The 26944-nt window shown below is 42.5% G+C and overlaps 1 protein-coding gene and 1 long non-coding RNA gene across 2 annotated transcripts in view; both read left to right on the plus strand.

Annotated features, from left to right (window-relative positions):
• Nucleotides 1–25584, plus strand: part of deptor (DEP domain containing MTOR-interacting protein) — an 86012-nt gene extending 60428 nt beyond the window's left edge. The window contains exon 10 of the mRNA XM_034175190.1: nt 21868–25584. Within this exon, the coding sequence (XP_034031081.1) occupies nt 21868–21990 (123 nt within the window). The 3' untranslated portion in view covers nt 21991–25584. The remainder of the gene's footprint in view (nt 1–21867) is intronic.
• On the plus strand, nt 365–16750 carry LOC117514638. Its single transcript, XR_004561916.1, has 2 exons — nt 365–422; nt 16544–16750. It is a non-coding gene; the product is annotated as an uncharacterized LOC117514638 (long non-coding RNA).
• Nucleotides 25585–26944: the final 1360 nt, after the last annotated feature.

A 26944-nucleotide genomic window follows, 5' to 3' on the forward strand; every position in this document is an offset into this window, starting at 1 on the left:
ATGCTGGCTAGCTTGCTTGCATACCCTGTAGCAGCTAGAAGGTAACTAGCGTTCATCTTCCTCAGCTGCCTTTCCAGGTAATAATAATTACTTGAAAGGAATGTACTTGCAGTATCCACAAGAATTTTGAGTTTTGATGACATGAAACTGCATTACGGGCAGAACGGTGCATTCCCACCTGTGGCCTTTCAGTGTAGAGTTTGCATGTTCTCCCCATGTTTGCATGGGTTTCCTCCAGGTGCTCAGGTTTCTTCCCACATTTAAAGACATGCAGGTTAGGTGAACTGGAAACTTTATTATTGTCCAGGTCTCCCTGGCAAAAGAGGTCTCGATCTCAATGGACTAACCTGGAAAAAAGATTTAATGTGACACAGATAGCTGATAGCACAGCCTCCTTCATTGTGAACACTTGGATTTTTTTTGTTTGTTTTTGTCTCAAAGGTCGCAGAGGGTCCACTGGGCCTAAGCTCTTTATATTATTTGGTGGTGTGTATTATAACCCCAAACTGATTTTCAAGTTAACAAATAAATGTAATACTTTCAAGTACAGTGAGGCTAATAAGTATTTGATCCACTGTCGATTTTGCATATTTTTCCCCCTACAAAGAATGGAGAGGTCTGTAATTTCTATCGTAGGTACACTTCAACTGTCCCTTCGGCTGCTCCCTCGTTTGCACTCGGGGTCACCACAGCAAATCCAAGGTGGATCTGCATGTTGAATTAGCACAGGTTTTACGCCGGATGCCCTTCCTGACGCAACTCCACATTACATGGAGAAATGTGGCAGGGGTGGGATTTGAACCCGGTACACTTCAACTGTGAGAGACAATCTAAAATAAATAAATAAATAAAATCATTAAATCACATTGTATGATTTTTAAATTTTTAATTTGCATTTTATTGGATGAAATAAGTATTTGATCACCTACCAACCAGCAAGAATTCTGGCTCTCACAAGCCTGTTAGTTTTTCTTTAAGAATCCCTCCTATTCTGCACTCTTTACCTGTATTAATTGCACCTGTTTGAACTCGTTACCTGTATAAAATACACCTGTCCACACACTCAATCAATCATACTCCAACCTGTCCACCATGGCCAAGACCAAAGAGCTGTCTAAGGACAACGGGGACAAAATTATAGACCTGCACAAGGATGGGATGGGCTACAAGACAATAGGCAAGCAGCTTGGTGAGAAGGCAACAACTGTTGGCTTAATTATTAGAAAATAGAAGAAGTACAAGATGTCTGTCAATCTTTCTCAGTCTGGGGGTCCATGCAGGATCTCGCCTTTTGGGGAAAGGATGATTCTGAGAAAGCCCAGAACTACACAGGAGGACCTGGAGGACCACAGTCGCAAAGATTAGAGTAATACACTACACTGCCATGGTTTAAAATCCTGCAGGGCATGCAAGGTGCCCTTGCTCAAGCCAGCACGTCCAGGCCCATTTGAAGTTCACCAGTGACCATCTGAATGATCCAGAGGAGGCATGTGTCGCGGCTCGTCTTTAGTCTTCTCAGGATGTCGTCTTTTAGATAACACAAACTAATTGCAAGTGATATGCTAGAAAATGACACAACATTTTAGAATAATTCAGCCTTAAGCAAGATAAAATGCACAGAGTTTTTAAGTTTATTTAAGCCTTTGACACAGAGCTTAGACAAACTGAGTCCTCTAGAGAGACTGAATATGACAACCGCGCTCGTCTATTTATTGGAGACCCGCGGGCATCGCTCCTCCTTCGACTTTTTTATTTATTTCATTCCCAAGACATGGTTTTCTATTGGAAGCGTCCTCTAGTGAACCCTAAGCAGGTGTTAGGCCATTATTTCAATGTGACAAACGCTCCCATTAAAACATGAAGGATTTACAACTGATTTTTTTAAAAGACCTTCAGCCACAGGTGCAGCTGGCCTGAGGCCCCCTCCACACGTGGCCTCAGCCACACGTGCAGCTGGCCTGAGGCCCCTGCATGTGGCCTGCGGGAAAGCACCTAAAAGGCCTTGGAAAGCCCCTGACAGACTGAATGACTAATAGAGCCCTTTTTTTGGGTTGAACACCTGCTAGTTCAACCAGAGGACATACAGTTCGGATCAGGACACTTGATAGTTCATCACAGTTCAAATATGGACCTAAAAATTCTTCTACAGTCCCTCCTCTGGGACTCGAAAGAGTCCCATTACATCAACTATACTCTTGGGTTGTTTACTGACAAGACATCCTCATTTGTGCATTGCAATAAAAAAGAAAAACACATCACTCGACTTACTGATAACTCTGGTGCGGATATGAATATCAGTGATACTTCACACGGTAAATATATTGCAGTGCAGGTGAACCTACATACTAAGGCACAAGGTGAGCAATTAGCCGGATTATATCAACACAAGGTGACATTCAAACATTGAGTTTTGGTATAATTTAAGGCACTTAAAATGGCCACCTAAAACAAGTTACAGCAACCTCTTAATCATGGCAAAGTAAAGGCTTTACATTGACATCAGTGCAACCAATCATCTTCTGGCATCTATTGTCTCACTCGACCAGAGGCTCCAACCCATTATACTTGGTTCTACATATTATTTTGTTAAAGAGTCACACATGTATTACTTAAATGCATCAAATAACGCCTACGTTACCACTATTTAGTCGACCAATCAAGAAACTATTCTAAGGTTAGCGCAGCTATGTCTAATTAAATGATAAAACACAATAAATGGTTTCCCTTCATGTCCGTCCTTAAGTCATTTGCCTTAGTCAATCATATAATGGTTTTCATTATAGGCCATTTCTCAACATTTTCCACTTTGTTTTTCTTCTTTTTCAGCTTGTTTTCTAATGCCCTTTTTGGCCAGACGCCAAACTTAGGCGATGCATGTCTCTTGAGGCATGCTATAATTTAAGAAAAAGGGGTCCCTATGGTGCATCTTTACTACTAAATCTACAAACACGCTGTGTAAGGGTCCCCTTTTTATAACTTTGCAATGTGATATCTATGTGTATGCATTTAGCTTTATCTGTGTTACGCAGATGATGGTAAGGACAGACATTTACCCAACCTTCGTTACTAACATATATCCTTCGTTGTTTTTATTTACACTCAGATTTCTGAAACCAGTCCGCAATTCAAACTCAAGAACCAAGATCATAGTCCGTGTTCAGTGCCATTACGTCAGTCCGCGCTCCTCAGCATTTACTCAGCATCTGAAGTTTTGGGAGAAGTTGGGGAACATGGGGAGGTTGGCCTTTCAGGGGTAGTGGGGGGAGGATCAGGAATTCTGGCTTTCAGACAGTCGTGCAGTTCTCTGATGGATCTTTCCAGCTCCTTGTGCTGCTTGGCCAGGTTGTACAGGGCCCCCAGAGAATTCTTGCCCACATTCAGGGTGGTGGTGGCCAGCCCTAGCTGTTCCCTTTCCATATGCTCCATCATGCTGGCTAGCATGTCCATACTAGACTGAAGACCACACAGTTGAGTATGGAGGCCCTCCTGAGCACAAGAGATGTTGGCATTGTCACGGTGTATCCTGAACAGGTATGCAGCTGTCTGACTTAGTTGTGGCATGATTTCCTCAAATAGCTCATGGGGAATGTGATTTGTGAGGGGCAGGAGCTGCTCCAAGGTTTTTGGAACAGACTCTTGTGGAAGACGAAGCTCTCGAACCAAGATTGCCATGTCCTGTGGGGTGACCATGACCAGATTAAGGTTGTGCAGTCCAGGGGACAGGAAGTACAAGGGGGAAGGCATTTCGTGTGTGGGGGGAGTATTGTTGATGTCGCACAGGCAAGTGGGTGGGACACTCTGGGCATTTAGCAGCCTGTACAAAGCTCCCCTCTGTCCTGGTGGGTGAGTTCGGCTAAGGTCTACCCCTGCTGATCCTCCTCCAGAGGTACTGGGCTGATCAGAATATCTCTCCTGCCTTGGGGGTGGAAAGCTGGGGACAGGTCCTAGCAGTGAATTGGGTCTAGGATGCACTCGGGCGGTTGCTGCATATGGCCGACCTTGGCTGCCTCCCCTGGAGGGTATCGTTGCCACTGGCACATGTGACTGTCTCCATGGCATCTGCGGAAGGGGTGTGTTCCTGAGTCCAAAGGGTCCTTCAGGTGATGGTGGAGTCCTCGGGCCGACTCTTGCTGCAGGCAGATTCTGTGAAGCCGTCATCGCCAGGTGCTGGAACGATGAAGATCCTTCTGTTGCCAACTGGTTTAGCTGCTGGATGGATGGCGGCTGTGGCGACCAATCATGTCTCGACCATCCCTCCTGTATATCCTCTTCTCCAAACAGTTCTGAGAGTCCAATCAGACTTGATAGAGGCAGATCAGGCATAGGTCCCTGATCAGGGGAGTCTGGTCTCTCAGCCATACTCCTGTGTCCTAGTAATATACATATACGTTCATTATTACAGCTCCATGTCATTCTTTCAGATATTGTCTATCCTATCCCTCATTTTTGTGGGTGCATGTGTGTGAATGTAAATGTGCGTGCATGTCTTCTTCCTCGTCTACAATATCACCAAGCACGGTCCATCCCAGTCCTCCCTATCTGGGGTATACGCCACAATATTAGGGAGCTGGGGGCTGTCGGGGAGGATAATTGGTATTTCATCCATTTCCATATATTCTGGTTCTCTGTCTGTTTCGTTTGTGCTTTCTTCCAGAGCTCGGATGGCTAACAGTGGGAGCTGTCCTACTGTGGATGAAATCAATTTATTGACCAGAAATTTTATCAAGGGAATACCACAACATATTACCAGCAAGACCGCCACCCCTGTTAGTGCCAAGATTACACCTATCTGGTATAACCAGTCTTTCCATGATATCCACCCTCTCCTTAGAGTCCCAAACAGTGAAAATAGTGGGCCAATATTCATTCCATTCCCTACAATGTATCCAGAATCGTCAGTTTCATTTCTCCCTCCTATGGAGTTACTTAACAGTTCCTGTTGCATCTCTTCAAGTGTGATTAAGAGCTCTGTCAAATTTCCGTCTTCCCCTGTACGCATGGGAATAGCTGTGCAACATTCGGTGGCTTTGATCATAATACAAACTCCTTGTTCATCAGCCATCATCATCTCGATAGCTAATCTATTTTGCATTGTCATTAGCGAGGTGGCGTGCAGTTGTTCGGTTAAGGCTCCTACAGCTGCCAATGTCCAATTCAAATATCTTTGTTGATTATACCACAAGTAATTAATCCACTGCACCTCCTGGAACCTAGAACGGATTTTTGGAGTAACCCCGAACAGAGCCAATGCCCATCCCCATTTATCCGCATCTTCATCTGCTTTAACTCTGCTACTGTCTATGGCTTCTAACTGTCGGGGTATCCCTTCTGGTATCCCGTTTCTTACTGTGATGTTGTAGTCTGTTTTAAACGTCATTATTCCTCTTTTCTTACGAAGTTTCTGTGGCATGGGTTGTATTGAATTTGGCATTTCAATTACTGTTATAGCTCCTGTGAGCATCACAGGAGCACAAAGGCCCTTCCAATTAGGGGACAGCGATGACAGGAGTTTCCTTCTTTGTCCGCATATCCAAAAGATGTCAGCTAAGGGTACCGTTCCCTTAGCTAAATTTGGAGTAGATACCCATGAAGCATGGGTGAGATTCAGTCCAATTACAGACCCCCCTGTGTCCGGTACTATTTGTTCACACTGTATGCCTGCTGCTGGCAGGGTGTGACAGACGGTAATGTTCCATGCTGTTTTGGCCGGTTTGTATTCTTGCTGCTTTTGCATACACTGTATGTGGTGTTTTGGCTGGGTCGTCCCTACCTGCCAATCGCTTATGTATTGTGCTACTAAGCCTTTAGCTATACAGAATGGGTGTATCATCCCTTTCTCTATTTTAATCATAGGTGGAACGGTTCCTTCTGTACTTAGGGGCACTGGACAAAGTTTACTGTCGGCAGCATATTTTTCATCACCTACTGCCATTTTCATAACACATTGTGTATAGCATTCTGCTTGGTCTGAGTTATGTTGGGGACTCCTATAACAGTTGTTGATATCAGGTAGGGGTTTAGCCTGAGGTATCACACCTTTCCGGTGACAGGCTATGCAAGGCTTTTCACTGATCTGCCTAGCCGAAAATTTCAACCATTGGTAAAATAAATTGGTCTTCAACCCTTGTGTGCGGGCTAGGTCTGTACTGGGATCCCATCTCCCTAAGTGACTGCTTGTTTCTAGGCTTCTAATTGTCCTCTTTTTCCTTGGTTTGATTTTTACCCATTTTGTGGCTTCATGTACTGTAACAGTTACGTCTTGCTTGGTTTCCCTGCATCCTCTTTTATCACAAATTACCTCTATGTTGAGTGTTCCCTCCTCTTCACATTTGATGCTAATGGCTTCGCCTAATATGTAATCCCCCAGCTTTCCCTGTATTCCTATGTTCTTGTAGGCTTTTGATTTAATGTATACCAAATTATATGTTTTTCCTGTGTTTAGAATGCCTTGTTTAGCTGCTATTGCGGCCATGGCCACGGCACAGTCCGTTGTATGTTTTGGATGTCTATTTTCTCCCATACTGACCACCAGTAGTATTGTCAATCCCTTGAATAATTCCTTAATCATTGCTCTGATGACTGTTGAGATGTGCTACTAGATGTGCTACTAAGTGAGCCGTCACTAGATGAGCTGTCACTAGGGATGTGTGGTGTATCTGTGCTTTGTCTGGGTTGTACTTCCTGCGGTTCTTCTGTCGGTAAATCTACTGAGTTGCTGTCCGAGTCTGATGTCTCCTGTGGCCTGTCTATCTGTCGGTCTGTATTTCTGTCTGTCTGTTGGCCTGCGTCTCCAGTTGTTTCTGAGTCTGCATCTGAGTCTGTTGCTGCTCTATCTGGCAGGGATCCACTACTCTCTGAAGCTGTGCGTCGTCTTTGTTCAATCAGTCTCTGTGAGCGCCTTGGCCAGTGTTCGCCTGGCTGCAGGGAGGCGTGGCCTTCCCTCGGTGCTTCTTCTGGCTGCAGGGAGGCGTGGCCGTCCCTCGGTGCTGCTGTAGGGTCTCTGGCTTCTCCTGCTCCCCCCCTTGGCCCGGCGGCTCTGCCAAGACGAGCTTGCCGAGGCCGCAGGGGCGCTGGGCCACCAACCCTACAGCAGTGGTTTAAATGAAACCAAGTGTCCTTACCGTCTACTTTGACTGCTGTACGTGAGGCAAGAATAACTTTGAAAGGACCTTCTCGGCGGGGCCTGTCCCACTTCTTTTTGAACACCTTGACGTAAACCAGATCACCAGGCTGGATGCTCTGATTTTCAAGTGGAATCTCTGCTTCTCTGTCTTCTGTAGCACCTTTGACCTGCAAAAAGATAGTTTTGTGTATTTGGGTTAACTGTCTCAGATAATTATGCCATTCGTCTTGTAGCTGCTCCAGCGATGGTCCTTCGTAGGGTCCTCTCAGGTATGGAATAGACATCGGCCGACCTGTAAGAGCTTCAAATGGTGTCAAATGGGTTAGTCGGTTAGTTTGTGAGCGCATTGACAATAAAGCAAGCGGCAACGCATCCAGCCAGGTTAGTTTGCCATTGCTGTCTGCTATGATTTTTGCTAGTTTGTTCTTTAAAATGCCATTAGCCCGTTCCACTGCCCCATTTGATTGAGGGTGATAAACACACCCAAACTTCTGTTTGATACCCAATTGTTTGAATGTTTCTTGTGTAACCTTGGCTACAAAAGCCCTACCATTGTCAGATGAGATAGTATCTGGAATGCCAAATCTTGGAAAGACGTCTCGGCACAAGAATTTGGCTACCGTTTTATGGTCTTGATTTGCAGAGGCTACTGCCTCAATCCATCGGCTGAATCTGCATATCACTACCAAAACATATCTCATTCGTTTAACTCGGTTTTCAGCTCCCATGTCTATGAAATCCATCATAAGATGTCTGAATGGCCCATCAGGGACCGGAATGTGGGCTAAAGGGGCTGTGAATGATTTCCGGACATTGTACTGTGCACATACCTCACACTCATTCAACAAATGGTCCACTGTTGCTGCCATATATGGTGACCACCAGACAGCTTTTAGTTTGTTCATAATTTGGACTCGCGAACAATGATCGGGTCCGTGGGTCCAAATGATTGCATGTCGTAATAAATTGGTGGGTAACACAAAATGTCCATGACTACTGCGCCACAGCTTGTCCACTGGCCCCTGACTGCGTGTCTCAATAGCGCCTCGTTTAACCCACATTCGTTTTTCTTCTCCACTGGCCCTACTTTGAGCCACTATCAGTGCGTCAAGTGAAACCAGTGGGGCACAATCTTGGATGGTTAGCAGGGGAAACATATTTTCTCCTTGTGCTCCTTTGCGAGCTGCGTCATCTGCTAAGTTGTTACCTTGAGCTATGATGTTATTATTCTTTTGATGACCTGCACATTTAATGATGGCTACCTCAGACGGTAATTGGAGAGCTTGTAACAGTCGGGAAATCGCTTCTCCATGAGTGACAGGGGTGCCATCTGCTCTCAGGAATCCCCTTTGTTTCCAAATGTTTGCATGTACATGACATACGCCATAAGCGTAGGCTGAGTCTGTGTAGATATTAACACGTTGATCTTTAGCTATCTGGCAAGCCATAGTTAAGGCTTTGATCTCTGCCAGTTGGGCTGAACAAGGCTGATCAATTCCTTGGGACTCCAGTAATTCAAAGGTCTCGCCATCCGTGTTTAGTTTAACTATCCCCATACCCGCATGCAATCCCGCGGCATCCCGAAAGCATGAGCCATCCACGAACAGGGTTAGATCTGCATCTATGGCGTGATTATACAAATGTTCTCTGGCTCTCAAAAATTTCCCTGTCTCTGCCACACAGTTATGTGGAGTACCATCTAACGGTGTGGTCAATTTGGTGGCGGGATTCACCGTGTGACAACGTTGTATTGTTATTTCTGGAGCGGACAACACAACTTCATATCCAGTGCGTCTAGCTTGTGTTAAGACAAAACGTTGACTGGTTAGCAGGGCATGTAACTGATGCGACGTGTACAACGTTACTGCATGTCCCATGATTATGGATGATGCTTTTTGAAATGCAAAGGCAGCTGCTGCTAGACCCTGATAGCATGGTGGCAATCCTGTTTCAATGTTGTCAAGCTTTGTACTATAATAGGCCAATGGTTGTTTTCCTTCATTTGTTTCCTGCATTAGTACAGCACAAGCATAACCAGCTTTTTCAGTAACATACAAATGGAAAGGTTTCCCATAATCTGGGTTACCTAACGCGGGAGCAGATTGCATGTCTGTTTTTAGGGCCTCAAAAGCTCCCGTTGCCTGATCTGTCCAGACGAGGAGAGCTGCATTGCTTGTTTGCCCCACTGCTCTAATCATGGCACGCAAAGGTGCAGTTTTTATAGCATAATCACAAATCCACGGCCGACTGTACCCTGCCATCCCAAGGAATGAAAGCATCTGTCCCACTGTTTGGGGATTGGGAGCCTTGATTATAGCCTCCACTTGGCTTGGGGCTATACATCGCGTGGTCCCACACAACTGTCTTCCCAAGTATTCTACTTGTTGTTTGCAGAACTGCAATTTGTCCTTACTTACTTTATGGCCTCCATCTGCCAATGCATGCAATACAATTAATGAATCTTTTTCACACTGTTCTTGAGTCTCTGATGCAATAAGGAGATCATCCATATATTGCACCAATGTACTGGGTATGTCAAGGTGTTGTAAATCTTCAGCCAGGACTTTGTTAAAGATGGCTGGGGACAGGTTCAGTCCCTGAGGTAGCCGTGTATACGTTAGCTGTTGTCCCAGAAATGTGAATGCAAACAAATGTTGTGAGTCTGGGTGCACAGGCACACTGAAATAGGCTGAACACAGATCGATTACTGTGTACCATTTTGCTCCAGCAGGGATGCTTGATAGTATAGTATGCGGATCAGGTACTATAGGTGCATCCATTTCTATTATTGCATTGATAGGACGCAGATCATGTACCAGCTGATACTCTTTGGTATTGTTTTTAGGGATAGGATAGATAGGAGTATTGCATGGGCTTGCAGTTTTTATTAGAACTCCAGCTGCCATTAGTCCCTTAATTACTGGTTTTATGCCTTCAATAGCCTGAGGTTTTAATGGATACTGCCTTTGGTGAGGCAGTTTTGCTCCCGGTTTTACTTTTATTTTTACTGGTAAGGCTGTTTTTACTAGTCCTACATCCGTTTTGCTTTTGGACCACACCACTGGTGGTATTTGCTCTAACAATTTCTCTTGTTGGGCCGATAACACCATCTGTCCCTCTGGTCTAGGATTGAGCTCCACTTTTGAGCTATAGCCTCATCATTTACTTTTAAATTAATTTGTACAAACTGCTGGTCTTTTGACAGATGTACTTGTGGACTTTCCATGTTTTGCCATTCTTCAACTTCTGAGGCTGTCTTTACCATTGGACCTAGGTCATGGGATTCGTACTTTTCTGAGACTAAAAGGGTCACATGAGGTGTGGCATTCGGCACTTGATACCATTGTTGTTCAGCTGAAGTTAGCTTGACAGAAGCTGCGGCCCCTTGGGGGCCTAAATAAATTTCTGTGGTGGTTATGTGAAACAGCCGTTGATTCATCAATGCATCCCAGCAGCATGCATAGTCAGTTTGTTCTTGTTTGGCATCGAACATCAGGGTGACATGTAAAGGTAAACTAGGTGTACATACTGCTTCATAGTGTTGTTCTGCCCAGGGCTTCCATTTTTCCCATTCCAGTTGAAGATTTGAATTTTCTGGTTGTAACTTCAGCCAGTATACCATGGGTTGCACAGGTCGGACCTTGTTTTCCATGTCCATAAGCACCATAATGTTGGCGAGTGCTTCGTCAGGAAAGTGTATTTGCAGTCCTTGATGGGTACACACTATCTGGGTTTGTAGCTTACATAAAATGTCTCTTCCCAGCAAATTCACAGGTGTATTTTGTGAGTATAACAAGGGTGCTTCAATTGTTTTTCCTGCAATCGTTACAGGAAGTGGGCGTGTAAAAGGTATTATTTGAGTTTTCCCAGAGAAGCCGATGGTCTTAATTACAGACCCAGAGAGGGGGAGATGAGCGCCCATTTTCCCTATGCAGGAGTATGTTGCCCCTGTATCCACCATGAAAGGGAAATCTCTGTTTTGTATATTAACGGTGACGGTTGGCTCTTCCTTAGGTATCATCGAAATAGCCAATGCCACCGTTTCTCCCTCTGTCTTCTCTAGGCCTCCCTATTGCCAATAGGCAGAGGGTCCAACCCAAGGTCGGGCCGGACAATTTCTCATTCGATGTCCAGGTTGTCCACAGCTCCAACAGCTGGGGGTGTTGGTCCCATAGGCGGTCCCGCTTGACTGTTCCTGGGAGCTGAGTTTTGGAATCTGCTTCCAAATGAAGGTTGGCGAGATCCTCTTCGCCACCCTCCTCTTTGACCTTGAAAGTTCCGTGACTCTCCTCTCCACCCATGACTGTAGGTGGGTCCATTTCCGGGTGTGCCAGTGCTATGGTAGTGATAGTGATGCTCCACTGGTGCCGAGACTTCTCCTGCAGCAGTGCTCCCTGCTGCTCCTTGGGGGCTCTGTGTGGCTGTTACCACAGGTGCCTGTATGGTGGCAGCAGTGTTTGCCGTAGGGCCTGTGCTTGCCGACTCAGAAGGAACAGGGGTCATCATTGGTGCCTGGGTCTTTGTTTTTTCTTTCTTGACTTTGGTTAGCTCTCCCAACTGCATCTGCACCAATTTTTTCGTCAGGGATTTTGCTGCATCTTCTTCTTTTTGTTTTTCTTTCTTGTAGATTTCAAGATGGTGACAAATATGCTCAGAGTATAAAGCCCAATTCATTTTTGATAGTCCCACGACTCCATCTAGGGCTTTCTGAACCTCATCTGGTAGAGCCTTTTTTACAGTTATTTTAAACAGGATTTCTGTTGCTGGAGAATGGTTCCATGCATTTCCTGTTTCCTCCGCCCATCTTTTCTGGAATCGGTGCAGGAACTTCTTTGGGCACTCTTCAGGTGTCCACTCCTCATCATCCAATTTAGAGGGATCCAAGACCTCAGGGTACTTTCTTCTCAGTCCTTCCCACATGGAGTTTCTATAGCGATTAAAGGGGACTTCATCATGTTGATTTGTGCCCATCATCTGTGTTAGTCCAACCTTTCCTGCTAATTCTTCAGTGTCATGTTTTCCCATGACATGCATTAGCAAGGCTTTTATGTCACCTAAAGACAAGGTTACCCCTGCAGTGCCTTCTTCTAAGGCAGTTATCCATCTCCCAGCTCCTTGGGTGATGTCTGGCAGCCTGTTGGCCAGCCCCACCATGTCTGTCCAGCTCCATGGGGTATACACATGATGACCATTTCTAACCACCAATGGGCATATGAGGTCTTCGTCCTCCTCTTCTTCTGTGGGGGCTCCATACTGTCTTCCAGATCGAGTGCGACTGACTGGTTCCAGGCAGTCCATCCAGTCGGTTATATTCTGTTCTAAAGCCGCTATGTCTTTGCCTACACATTGTTGTCTTTGCCTGAGTCGGGCCTCTTTTGCACTCTCAATGATGATCTCACCAGAAATTTTTCGGGTGGGTGACTCTATAATGTGATTTCCTTGATTGGGCGTCGATTGTTGGAATATTCTTCTTTCCTCGGCGTCCCTATGTCTTTGTATTCTTTCCTTCGCTAGCCGAAGTTGCTCAGCTAGTTCTTCATTATCTCTTCTGGCCAGATCCAGTGTGTCACAGAAGCTCTTGTGCCACTCTTCAGAGCCTCTATAGCCTGTGAAGGTCCAGTCGGCTGACTTATGGTGGGAGGGGACGGTTTTCAGTGGACCTCGATGTGCAGGCGGAGCCTTCAGGTCTCTCTCTTTATCCTCGTCTGCCTCCGTGTCACTGTTATTTGTGGCCCCCCCTGCTGGTCGTGGTGTGCGACCACTTACTTTCGGACTTGGAGACCTTGTATGATCCATTTGACAGACTGAGGACCTGTCTCCTTGTGGCTCTTGAGCTTTTAGTGTCAGTGTGAATTTGCCCTCCACATCCATGCCTTGGTCCTCTTCACGAGTTCCTAATACAAATTGTCCAGCTGTCTTCCCCATATCATGACGTTTATATGGGGGTGGCTCTGATTCCCAGCTCGGTGCACTGGCTTTAGTCTCTTTGGATCTTTCCTCTGTCATTTTTTCTCTTTTCTGCTGTAGCCTCTGTGCTTCCTGCTTGAACAAGGCCAAAACTTCTTTTTCTTCAGTGCGTTTTTTGTTGTTATTTACGTTCTTCTGCTGATCTTTAATTTCTTTTTTCTGTATTTCTACCGCAACTGCTTCACACATCACGGGATCAAATGATCCCTCCAAAGGCCATTGCCTGCCCCCATGTGACCTTTTGTGCCACTTTTTCATACATTGGTTGGCCTTAATGCGTTTTCCTGGATATTTTCTTAGTACTAAGTCTAGCGGGGTACTTTCCCGACCTTGACCTTGAGAGTTACCCATGTAACCCTGACAAACGCTATGTGAGGTGTTTCTATGGTGTTCTGGTAGTCCCTCAGGGGCTGTCCTGATCCAGACCAATAACTTGCTGGCTGTAACACCTGTTTTGTATTTTAAACCCTTAAAAGGATTAAATTTCCAACTGCTATGCCCGTCTTCTTTTTCTTTAACTAAATATGAAAATTTACCTGTTTCCCACCGAACCTTCCTTGGGACCACAGTCAGAGTCAACCTAGGAAACAGTTCTTCACCTGGATCGGTTGGTAGTGTTACTAAATGATTTAATGGTATGCTAAGTTCTTTATTAGGGTCAGCACAAAGCAGCTCCAGCCACGGGGTTAAACCCTGATGCCACAGACGTCTTATCAGCAGCTCCCAATTAATTAGAGGGAATTGTTCTTTCTTTTGCTTCAGATTGATTACCTTAGTAATCTGCCATAATTTCTGATTGATCTCTTGTTCGTCCTGCCAATGTTCTGCTCCTACCCTGTCAAAATAGGTCCTTTCCAGCCAAAAATGTGTCCTGATTCCCTGGGTTTCGATGTCTCCGTCAGTCAAGTAATGTTCTGGGAGTATTATTTCATCATCACTTAAGTCTCCCATCAATGACTGTCCCAAGCATTGATCAGTCTGTCAGCTTTTTCACTATAATCTAAGCTTTATCTCTTTTGATTTATAACCAATTTTATTTATTTAATCCTCTTACAACCCTAACACTTCCTAATGTCTTTGCTCCCGACTTTCTATTTTCCTTCTAATTTTTTTAACTTTCTGCTTCTAGTCTTTTTTCTGCTATATTTGTTTATTAGTTTTCTCTCTTTGAAATAATATCTACCTTCTCTGTATTTACATAGCACTCTTCTCCTGTCTTTTTCTTCACTGTCTCTGTTTCACACTTTCCTCTCTGCCTGTCATGCACCTCCCAAGTCCTCCTGTTGGGTCTAAATACCTCCCCCTCGTACTCTTTCACATTAATCTTGTATGTCAGCCAGCCTGCAAGTTCTCACAGCTTTACACAGATTACTCTCCACTCTCCCACACACCAATCTTCAAAAGCTTTATACACAAAAATTATTAAAAACAACTTTCTATATATCTCTATCTAGACTTCTGCCACTTTTCACTCCGCGGCTTTAAACAACCTTTTTATTCACTTAACACCAATGTGTTCTGTTTAAGCATGTATCTCTTCTTCACGTTAGACAGCTTCTCCGGCGCTGTCAGCAACTTCATATATTACTTTTTTACAAGCCCTCTTTGAGCGTACAATATTTCATTTACTTCTACGCCTTACCGCGCCTCGCGTGCGTATCCTGTGCTTACTATATTATTTTCACAAGCTCCTTTCTGAGCATACAATATTTCATTTATTTCTACGCCTTACCGCGCCTTGCGTGCGTATCCTGTGCCTTTCTGCACTTTCTTCTACCTTTTTTTCTTCACTTACTGAGCTCCTCGTGAGCTTAATGTGCCTTTGCACTGAAAATATTCTCTTTTTCTTTTCTTATAAAAAACTCATATTACTGTGTACTTAATTACTTATTCTTCTCCCACGCCCCACAAGCGTGTATCTGGTGCCTTACTGCACTATTTTCTGCTTCATTAATTCTCATGTATTCTGCACTAACTCTTCATTCATTTTATCTTTTTTTATAGTTTTTCTCTTTTCTTAAAAAATGACGTCCTTTATTGAGCTCTTTTACTTACTGTCAGCTGTGCCACTTTGCACTTTTAAATCTCTTTATCATGTACGGTATTTCTACTGCGCCCCCTCAGGCGCTTATCTTGTGCTTCCTCTGCACGTATTCTCTGTTAAACTCTTTTTCTCACTTATTTCACTTCAGTCTCTGTTAAACTCTTTAAATAACCTTGTATTACCTTGTATCTATTTGTCAGTATACTCCCCTAAATTAACCCCTACAGCGCATGCTATCAGCCGGCACGTTAGTAACGAATTTCAACACCAATTATTCCCCAAGCATCCAGGTTAGTTCTCCACGCACTCTTTCCGCACCAGAGTTCATGAACATTCCTTTCACTCACACAGACATTCTTTTTCCCGGGAACACACACACCTTCTGAGCATTTTATCTACAAGGCCTGATAATTTTCAATCTTATCTTTTTTAGTCTCTTATCAATTTTCTTAGTCCAGGTTCTTTTGGGTAAGAGGCAATTAAAAATATCACCTGTCAACTTGGGCGGAAATCCCGACTCACTCCTCCAGATCATGCAGAAATTATAAAAGGTTTCTGCTTACCTTTTAGTCGTGATCACTGTTATTTACGGTCTGGAGGGATGAGCTGGACTGCCCCAGGCTGCCGGAATGCCCCAACACTTGACACTGACAATGACACAACACTTTAGAATAATTCAGCCTTAAGCAAGATAAAATGCACAGAGTTTTTAAGTTTATTTAAGCCTTTGACACAGAGCTTAGACAAACTGAGTCCTCTAGAGAGACTGAATATGACAACCGCGCTCGTCTATTTATTGGAGACCCGCGGGCATCGCTCCTCCTTCGACTTTTTTATTTATTTCATTCCCAAGACATGGTTTTCTATTGGAAGCGTCCTCTAGTGAACCCTAAGCAGGTGTTAGGCCATTATTTCAATGTGACAAACGCTCCCATTAAAACATGAAGGATTTACAACTGATTTTTTTAAAAGACCTTCAGCCACAGGTGCAGCTGGCCTGAGGCCCCCTCCGCACGTGGCCTCAGCCACACGTGCAGCTGGCCTGAGGTCCCTGCACGTGGCCTGCGGGAAAGCACCTAAAAGGCCTTGGAAAGCCCCTGACAGACTGAATGACTAATAGAGCCCTTTTTTTGGGTTGAACACCTGCTAGTTCAACCAGAGGACATACAGTTCGGATCAGGACACTTGATAGTTCATCACAGTTCAAATATGGACCTAAAAATTCTTCTACACATGGAAGAAGGTCATGTGGTCAGATGAGACCAAAATAGAGCTTTTTGGTATCAACAAATAATTAAATGTTTTTTTTTAATTGTAACACTTTAATAACATTACTTAACCTACTTTAGTGCAACATATAGTCTACCATAAATGTACTAGGACTAGTGGACCCAAGCATTAGTGAGAAGTTCCCCAAAGGTCAGCAGTACCAACGTGGATTTGCATGTAGGTGTCTGCATCAAATGAAATATGTATACAATTCTCAAGCATATATTATGCCTGGAGTGAATGCAGTGATTGCTGTGAATTATTTTGCAAATGATTAAAAATTTAGCCCAAAACTTCACAGCCTGAAAGTAGGATCAGCCCCTGGGACATTAAAAAAAAAAAAAAAATTTACATCATCTGTAAGTTCTAACATATCAAATTCACCACCGATAATCACTTAAATTTCATTATGTGCTCTTTGTAATGTGATGAGCTACAAGATAGCATTTATTGTCTTCACAATCTAGATGGGATGGACAAACCCGCCCACACAACTTCGTTTTTGCTGTCCACATCCTACACTGTTACCAGTGCACAGAACAAAGGAACATTTCTTCAATTTTCCAGTTAAAAATGTAGAAGAGTGCTCCCCCCACATCTGTGTTTGACATCTGCACCGCTGACATCACAGATCACTTCTCTGCTAATTGCTGGCTTCACTATCAGGGTATTTAAAAGCACAGCACGCTGGCCTGCAGTGTTCACAGAACAGCACAACAGTTTTATGGTGGCTCCCATGTAGCGTTCACTGCCAACGTGGAGAAAATAACGTGTTTGATCACAGCAGCATTCCTCTCTGGTTCACTGGCACAGTCTATCATCCGGACATGTGGATGATATTACGAATGACGAGCCAGATGAAATGCATTTCTAATCTTAATTTAGTCCTAGAAATAAACAAACAGAATAGAAGTTTTTGATGGGGTTTGAGCTGAGGAGGAAGGAGAAGGAGCAGATTAAGTGCAGGTGTCAAAAGAGGAAAACGGAAAACTATTAAGATGATACTTCTGTGTTGGTTTAAATTAACTATCCTACTTGATCAGGTCAGAAAGATGCACCGTGGTACAAATATGAACAGTAGGGCTGCAACGGATCACAAAACTCAAGGTTCAGATACGATCATGGTTTTTTTTGTACATGGATCAGATTATTTTTGGATTTTAAAAAAAGGATAGCTTTGCTTTCCATTGTTAGAGAAAGAATATTTGCCAATTGTCCTGTATGAAAACAAGGTGTAAAATATTTAAGTAATGTAAAGTAAAATGGAACAGCCTCTTGTTAGGTACTGAAGTGTCAGACAACTCGCAGCAGCTCACCCGACTGCCCCATGCAGCTCCGGATCGGCCGTGCTGAGTCCTTCTGAGTAGAGAAATCACTTGGCAGACATCTAGAAAAGCTGTTTACTTAACTTTTTCCAGTGGGCTCCATGCCAACATGGTCCCACACATGCTTGGCTCATGATGGCACTATCATGGCTGCACACGCTCCACCCTCCTGTTATTTCAGAGTGATTCTTTCCATGTTTGGACCCCAACGTGCTTTGAGCCTGCACCAGGCTGCCTCACGCGAGGCAGCAGAGGCTGTCTGCTTTTAACATGCTCTGTTCACTTGACTCTGATTTCTCTGATTTCATGGCAACTGTGCATCAAGATTTAAGGAATCGTTATGAAAAATAAAATGACCTTGACAATAAATCTGTTTTTCATACTATTATTTAAACTTTGAAATTATTCTGCAGGATATATGCACACCAAATTGTTGGGAGCTGACCGTACGGATCAATTGTGATCTGTTACACCGCGGGTTAACTGAACATGAGTGCTGTGAAGATGTGTATCCATTGTATGGCCCATTTCCCCTTTAATCTTTTTTCCATTCCAACTGCAGATCCATAATGGATCGCGCTAATACAGAGTAAACAGGAGTAACTGAAAGTGACACATTTAGATGGAAGGGTAACACTGTTTTATACACAGAGGAGTGTTTATTAAGATAAGGCTGGTGAAAGTTGTGTTTGTGCTTAAAAGCTATAACCTTGTGTCCAAATTACAAGACTATCACACAGTGGCTCCCTAATTGTGCAGCTGTGTGTGTGCTGCACTTTGCAGATTTACAGGGTTATTTTTGAGTATTTACGTAAGAAGGTTCACTGTCCTCCTTGCAGTTCGGAGAGGTTGGCCCATTTCTGCAAACCTGAGAAGCGTTTTATTGGTGTGTAATTAAGCAGTAACATAATTGAGGGAGTGTTGTGCTGGCACTTAAGTCCAGGAGAGAGATTTACACCCACTGGACTCTGATTGCAGGTAGTAAAAAGCATCAATGGGGCTTTTCTCCTTTTTGCACTCAAACACCACACCTCTGCTTTGGTATCCATCACATGTACAGCAACTGTTGTCAGCCGGGTCTAAAGCATAATGGATTCAAGCACTTAGTGTATGTAACCATAACCGACGTCGGCTTTACTTCTAAAGCACCTCAGGAAAATGGACCAGAGAGCCCATTTGTCCATTATGGTGTGTGTGTGTGTGTGTGTGTTTCTTCACATTATTTGCATAATGTAGAGTTAAATATTGCAGTTTCTGTTCATTTTAAAGCTTTTGAAATGTTTGCATAATGTGTATAAGTTTATAGACAGATTTGTGAAACTGCAATCTGTGCAAAATTCAGTAACCTTTACTTATCTTCTGACATGACATAAAACTTTTGTAGTGCAGCGAGGTCTGAAGGGAAGAACATAATTATAGCCTCACAGTAGATTAACAACACTCAGAGACTGAGAATATAGAATGAGAGAGAGGGGAAGTCCTACTTAGTCAGACCATAAGTATTTGCACCCCCCCCCCACCCCCATTTTGCCTCTGTGCACCACCACAAGGGAAGTGAAATGATGCTATCAAGATCTGCTTGTAGTGTAGACTTTTAGCTCAGATTTGGATAAGCTTTTTTTTTTTGTTCTCTACAAAAATATGGCAGCCATTTAGGAATTACAGCTATTTGTATACATAGTGCCTCCAGTTTTCTTTAGTCAAGTCAGATGCGGGACATGTGAACATTATGCAAGTTACTGAATACCTCTTGGACTTTTTTCCCCTCTTCAATCAATCATTAAGAAATACATGCAGTATGATACTGTGTAGTAAATTTTTCTGGAGTAGGCAGTTCTCAAAACCAGACTGTGCAAGAAAGTCTACTGAGGGAAGAGTGTAACTTTTGTCTGCTGCACCTCCGGTCACAGCTTCATGTTTGAATGTGACAAAGGAGAATTTTCACACAAGTGAATGGATCAAATCTAGGGTTGTATCTCCCATGTGCCTTCTGGCAAACAACAATTGAAATTTCACATGTTCTTTTTATGAAAATGCTTCTTTGTTCCACTCCACCATGAAGCTGAAGCACATTATAGGCAGAATGGAACCGGAACAACTGGTAATCGGTGTAATGGGTCATTTTTGCTTATATTACATCCAAAACAAGTATTGATAAGATTTTCAGGTCTCACCATTAAAATATTCAAGGTATTTAGCCACTATATAAAGCTATAGGTCGGCATTAGAAGCCCCAAACTCTTGACAGAACAGTGACGGAATGGCAGAACGGGAGCTTGTATAGTGCCATCTGTTGCTAGTCTGGGTAAATTTTACAATATGGCGATCTGCTATTCTGGTGATTAGTGCTAATTTAAGTTTGTGCTTTGAACACAACGGGGGAACTTTGTGCTTTGCATGATAACATTTTATTACATTATCTTGAGACTGGTTATCAATATCTTGAGGGTCGGAGCATAGTAAGGTGCTGTTCTGTCGATTATTCCATCAGTTGTATTATCATTCTGGTTCTGCCAATTAGTACCCACTATCTCACTGCCAGACTGTGTCCTGGTTTTCGGTAATCAAAATATGGTCACCCTATACTTACTTACGAGGTGTATGTGCTGGTGAGTGTCTCTGCTTAGCATTTATTGGCTAATGTTAACATTACATGTCTAACATACTCAACTTTTGTGGGAAATTCAATCATTTTCCGATAGACACTTATTCCATTTTATGGTGATGGGTTAGCTGGAGCCTGTCCCAGCAGTCACTGGGCGCGAGGCGAGGTTCACCCTGCATAGGACACCAGTCTAGTGCAGAGCCACATATAGACAGACAGACACATGCTTTCACACTTGCATGTGCACACCTACGTTCAATTTAGAGTCACTATTTCACCACCTGCATGTCTTTGAAAGAGGCGAGGAAGCCAGAGCCCCCTGAGGGCACATGCAAATTCCGCACAGAAAGGACCAGGCTGCAAGTAATCCCAGAACTTTCTTGCTCGGAGGCAACAGTGCTAACCACTAAACCACTGTGACGCCCGAACAGAATCTATCCCCCCGTGACCCTGAACTGGAATAAGGGGTTTTAGAAAATGAATCAGTGATTCCCAAACTTTTTTCTTGGAGCTTCCCCCTAGTTGTATCTAAGAAAGGCTGAGGCCCCAGCCCATACACACACACACACACACACACACACACACACACACACACACACACACACACACACACACACACACACACACACACACACACACACACACACACACACACACACACTTCAAACCAATGAAGTAATTAATTCCAATCTTTTTCCCTTTTGGCAAAAATTTACTTTTAACACAGATAAAAATTTTACTAGAGTTACCCCCTCCCGTCTTCCCATTGGTTCATTCAAAGAAAAACAGTTGACTTTTGTCCTGTATGACTTTATGTAATGTGTGCACCCCCCCCCCCCCCCCCAATAAAAAGTCCTTTTAAATAAAATTGCAATGCAGATGAGCTTCATGTACTGTTCTGTTTTGTGTGCAAAATGAATTTAAGGAACAAGACTAAAATAGTTACAGCCTTTGAGGTTGTGACAGTGCGCTGTGTGTGCACGCACTCGTGTGTGTGGCAGCTGATGAAACCCGTGTTTTGAATTTCCTGAAAGCATTTTTCTTCCGTTGTCAGCAGTATCCTCATACACTTTAATTTACTGCTGATAGTCAGAGGTCTCAAATTGATTCCAGAAAGGGCTGGGAGGGTGCATTTTGCAACCACCACCCACAACACCAGCTGATTTCACTGATGAGCATCACTTTGGGCAGATGGAATCAGTTAATCAGTGAAATCACCTGGAATCAATTTGAGACATCTGTTGATAGTTCTGGAAAAAGTTTGGGTGCCTAAAGTGGCGGCGTGCATGTTTGTGACTGTGCGCCTGTAATAACTTACAAAACCCAAACCGCAGACTGAGCTGCATCACATTTCAGGAACAGCGGCTTCAAATCTCCTCCGGCAGTCGCTGTTACCAGAGCAGTCATTAAGTGTGCGATACGGCGGGTGTGATTGAGGCACAGTCATCACGTTGTACTTCTCAGAGTTTGTGTGTGACGTGTGAAGGCTGTTTTGCCAAACAAACATATCTTCTTTCTCTCTGCCTTTCTCCAGGTGTGTCAGTTTGTGGTGTCGGTGAACGGACTCAATGTCCTTTCTCAGGACTACCGGACTGTCAGCAACCTGATTCTAACTGGACCCAGAACAATTGTCATGGAAGTGATGGAGGAGGTATAGTTTTGAGGGAAGTCTACATGAACGACTAGTTTAGGATGGACCAAGTTCAGGGTGTGGGCTGGAAGGTTTAACACTTCAACTCCACAATGATCGACAGATGTAGACGTTTGGAATCTCTCTTTGCTGATCGGTCAAAGCTCATGAGTCAGAATCGACGCGTTTGTCAAAATGATTCAAACCTTAAGCAAAGCGCACAGGTTTTTTTCCCACCTTAACAAAGGCCAGTGTGGGAGTCACCGGTTCCACACATGGTGATCTGATCCTAATCCGAAGATTCAGTCTTTAACAAGCTCCGTCTTTATGTGGAAAACAAAAACGAGACTTTGATACAGAGTTGTATCATGAGCCTGGTGAGCAGGATTGCAGCTGCCAGAAGAATAAATCAGACTCATTCTGTGACCTTTCCCCCAGTTTGTTCAAAGCTCCTAAAGGTCCTGCACTGCCCTCTGCTGGTGAGCAGAGAGAAACAGAATCCTTTGACTTCACAGCAAAAAAACACAGGAGCAGAGGACCTAACAGAAAACCTCAGAAATTGTAATTCCACAGTTGGAATTACCGTGTTAATTAAAAAGACAAATATATACAATGATCCTTGTACATATGGAGTAGCATCAGAAAGGGCATCCTGTGTAAACCTTGTGCCAAATTCAGCATGCAGATCCGTAGCAGCCGCACACACCCTCAACATGTGAAGAGCTCCTCGACAGTTAAGTAAATAAAATTTACACATAACTTTCAGAGGTCTACTAGTACAGAGGATTTAATAATAATAAAAAAAACAAATCCTGAAAATGTGTGACATGAATAGTGTTTGGAAGTGATGATGATGATGTGATGGAGCTTCATTCTGGCCTAAACCCAAACCTGTTTATGCACAAAGCTGCAGTATTGATGCGATCACATATATAAAAAAAATAGATCAAATAACTGCCAGTTTTAAAATGTGCTGCATATTTTTGCACACAACTTTCTTGAATAACCTGATAAAACCTTTATATTTTATTTAAGATGCAAAGTGTGACAGGGAAGACCCCCCCCCCACCCCCCCCCCGTGAAAACTTAATTTTTTAAGAAAATAACTGGCAGTGTGATCTGTATAGTACACCAAAGCCGAGCACTCCTTTAAACAAGATGGAAAAACAAGAATCATTACTTGTATTGATCAGTTTGAGTGTTTCTAATGATGTTATATGACTTGACAATGAACGTGTGTGTGTGTGTGTGTGTGTGTGTATTTATATCTGCTAAATTTACCTTGTGAATTTACAATCAGACGTCTCTATTTGAATATTATCTTTTTTGGTTGCCTCTACAGCATGGCCTTATTTGTAACAGGCATTCCAAAATTTAAGAACACACGCACTTATTCTCGGTCAGCTAGGTCAAATAAATGAAGATACATCATTTAAATGCCATGGCTTTGTTTTTGTTTTTTTTTTACATCTGATTACATTTTTTAAAATAATAAAATGTATATTTGGGTGATTTCAAACTTTATTAGAAAATTTAAAAAAATGTATTTATCTTTAATGATCTTTCCCATCCCGCCTGCAGGACAGTCACAATCCATAAGGAAATTTTACAATAAAATATCTCCATTCGTGATGATGAAGCTTATCGGAGAGGTAAACTTTTTGTGGAAATGAGGGGAAAAAACAGCTAGATGGCAGTGTGGATTAAACGTGAATCTAAATTTAGTGTTAAGTGATCCATTGGAATTGATGAGTAGAGTCCATTAACCTTAATTTCAGTTCATTCAGATTGGGGTGGGGGGCAGGGGAGATGAAGAGTGTTTCTTGCACCAAAGGTTGACTGAATAATGTATTATTATAAGAGAATCCAGTGGAATTTAAAGAGGCTGGAAGTTTTGGTTAATAGGATTATTTCTTTTTGTCCAAAGTAACATTTTGATGTAATTTTATCATGACCCACTTCATATTATGTACTTTAGACAGCTGCATGAAAGGATCATAATAAAATACTGTAGTTTTTTTTAAATAATTGCATGGATAATCAGTGCTCATATTTCACATGTGTGTCTGTCATCCACAGTGAACCGTGATTAAAAATAGTTTCAGACAATTCCTTTATCTGTCGTGGAATGAATAGACAGTGGAAATAAATTAGGAAATAACCCTGTTGTGTCTGATGATTTGCAGGCGTTAATGCTGGATTTTACGGTTGCAAAGTGAGTTTTACCGGCAACGCGGCTATTTAGGACCATAATCCAGCATTAACGCCCGCAAATCATCAGACACAACAGGGCTATTCCCATTCTAATCCAATTCCATCATTTGCATGGTTTATTTTTCTGTAAGTAATTTGGTCGGCGAAGCTTACTGTAGCAAGAGCGTCGTCGCTCCAGTGCCATTATTGACAGCTGCGTAGCAAAGCAGTCAGGGCGCAGAGTAATACATCAAATGTGAAACGGTCAAATGTTTTGCCACCGTCAAATCGATATTTTATGGTCGGAAATCTCACACGATTAACCAAACAGATTTGTGGAACAAATGTAATTGGATTAGAATGATGGTTTGTTCAGGACAAACAGCCAGATGACAGTAAACATGTACGGAGTTAATGTAGTGACCGTCTGTGTGTTTAGAAGCTAAAATGCATGAATTCTATCACTCTTTCACTTCTAAACCAAATATTTTCTTCAGTCAGCTGACTTTTAAAACTTTTGTTTTTGCTCCTGCAAGAAAATATTAACTGAACACAAATCTCCACAGATGAACAAATGTAAATAATATTTTGTAATATTAAACCGTTTTTGTGATGTCGGACATCATCACTGTGATGTCAACTGTCGGTTCAGCTCATGTTGCTTCATGGATGAAGGTGAAGTTCAGTTCTGCTTTGTTGAAGGCATTAGGACACCTGACACAGAGGCTTAAATATTCTTTTTTTTAATGTCAGATTTTGTGGGATCTTTGATGCAATTGTTCAATTTATGCATTATCTGGTGTCAGATAGTTCTCATATTTTCTTGGATCAAAAAGACCAAAAAAGTGAGTAAACTAAACCTTTATTGTTGACACGGCCATCCGAAAATCAAAAAATGACACAAACAAGCATGTCCAAATGATGATGTGACTAGTTTACATTTTTGTCAGTGAGATAAAATTTGCTCCCAAAATTAATGGAGAAAATATATGTCCAGTCTAATCTGCAACTAAAACTAGACAGTTTTTGCTGAAAAGATTAAACGTGAAGTCAAACCTAATGCATGTGGACATTTTTGTTGATGAGATAAAAGTAGATTTCAAAATGAACATAAATACTGTATGTATGTTCAGACTCAACTGCAACTGAAACTACTGTACAGTAGTTCACGTTTTACCAGTGAAATCAAGAAGGGTAAAATTAAGACAGTAAAATGTGACTGTCATTGACCATTTTTGTTGACAAAATTGGGTGCTAAAATTAACTTGCATAAGCATGCACAGAATAAAAACACTGTTGACAACATGAATGGGGTGCCAAAATTAATGCAAACTTGCATGTCCAGACTAAATTGTGACCAAAACAGTGAACATTTTTGGTGATTAGATAAAAATTTGATGCCAAAACTAATGCAGACATGCATGTCCAGTAAAAGAAAACAAATCAAAACAAAACAAAATCTAAAATTATTGAACATTTTGGTTGACAAGATAAAATTGGGCACCAGAATTATGCATTTCCAGATTAAATTATGAGTAATTGGTGAGACAGCCAGAAGAAAAGTTCAGCTTGGATCTGGGATCATGCACTGGTGTTGTGCTGTGCTGCCATGGTGCGAAATGTGGCTAATACTACTTGTACTTGATGTTTTTGCAGACAGTAATACATTTTCTGCCAAAATAGCCAACATTTTTGAGAATATGATAAAATTAGGTGCCAAAATAAAAGCAAACTTTCACATCCAGACTTGTTACTAAAGCTAACATTTCACTGATAATAAAAGTAGATGCCAAATCTAAAGCAAACTAGTCTAATGTGAATATAACTAGGTACACCATGTTTGTTGTTGAAATAAAACATGATTAAGTAGGATATAAAATACAGCAGTGACTCACACATTTAAGGAAAAAGGCTGTTAAGTGCTGATTGTCAGTGTCGAGGCAGTTTGCAGTCTGGACGAGGATCAGTGACCGTAACAGTGAGAGTCACTCATCATCAGCTTTGTTTTCTGTGACGTGTTCCCTGTTAAACTGTTTAGAAATAACTTTATGTACCTGTGATCTGTTTGATTGTTTGTGGCGACTGTTGGCTGAAACTTCACTGACTGTTGAGCAAACAGCCTGAAAGCATTTTGCTGCTAATTTGCACGTCATCCAATCTGGTCTCTGTTTTTTATTGACTTCATGCACAGTATTACCATTATAAGTGCTCAGTGTTGCACATTTTACTTTGGATCTGCTGACAGTCAGTGTTTTATTAGTCCAGTCAGGTTATTGAATTTAAAGCTCCAACCCACCACTAAGTGGGGAAAAATTCATGTGGGATTCTCCTCTGATATACCTCAGGAATAACATATTAAAAATGTCCTCCATTGTACAGGGACACATTTACCTTCTCTCCAGCTTCAAAAACTTGTTCATCTTCAGTATCTGGGCCAGTCAGAATGATTTCTGCATGTTTCCTGAATTCAGAATCACTCAGCAGGATAATTAGCTAATTATCCAAAAGGGCACCCGATTTCAGTTTCTAGTATTTCTAATAACACTACAGGTGAAATTGAATAACATTTTAGTCCTTCTTTTGATGACAAATACAAGAGTTCCAGTTCTTTGACTGGTTCCTTTGATGTGCATACCTAATTAACATAAATGTGCATATTTTGGGCCCTTCCACCCCTTCTACTGTTCTCTGTTTTTAATATATTATTCCTGGGGTATATCAGAGGAGAAATCCACATAAAACTTTTTTTTTTGTTTGCAATTAGTGCTGGGTTAAGTGTCAATATGAC

Source organism: Thalassophryne amazonica, chromosome 7 (assembly GCF_902500255.1).
Source record: "Thalassophryne amazonica chromosome 7, fThaAma1.1, whole genome shotgun sequence".
In the NCBI taxonomy this organism is placed as follows: domain Eukaryota; kingdom Metazoa; phylum Chordata; class Actinopteri; order Batrachoidiformes; family Batrachoididae; genus Thalassophryne; species Thalassophryne amazonica.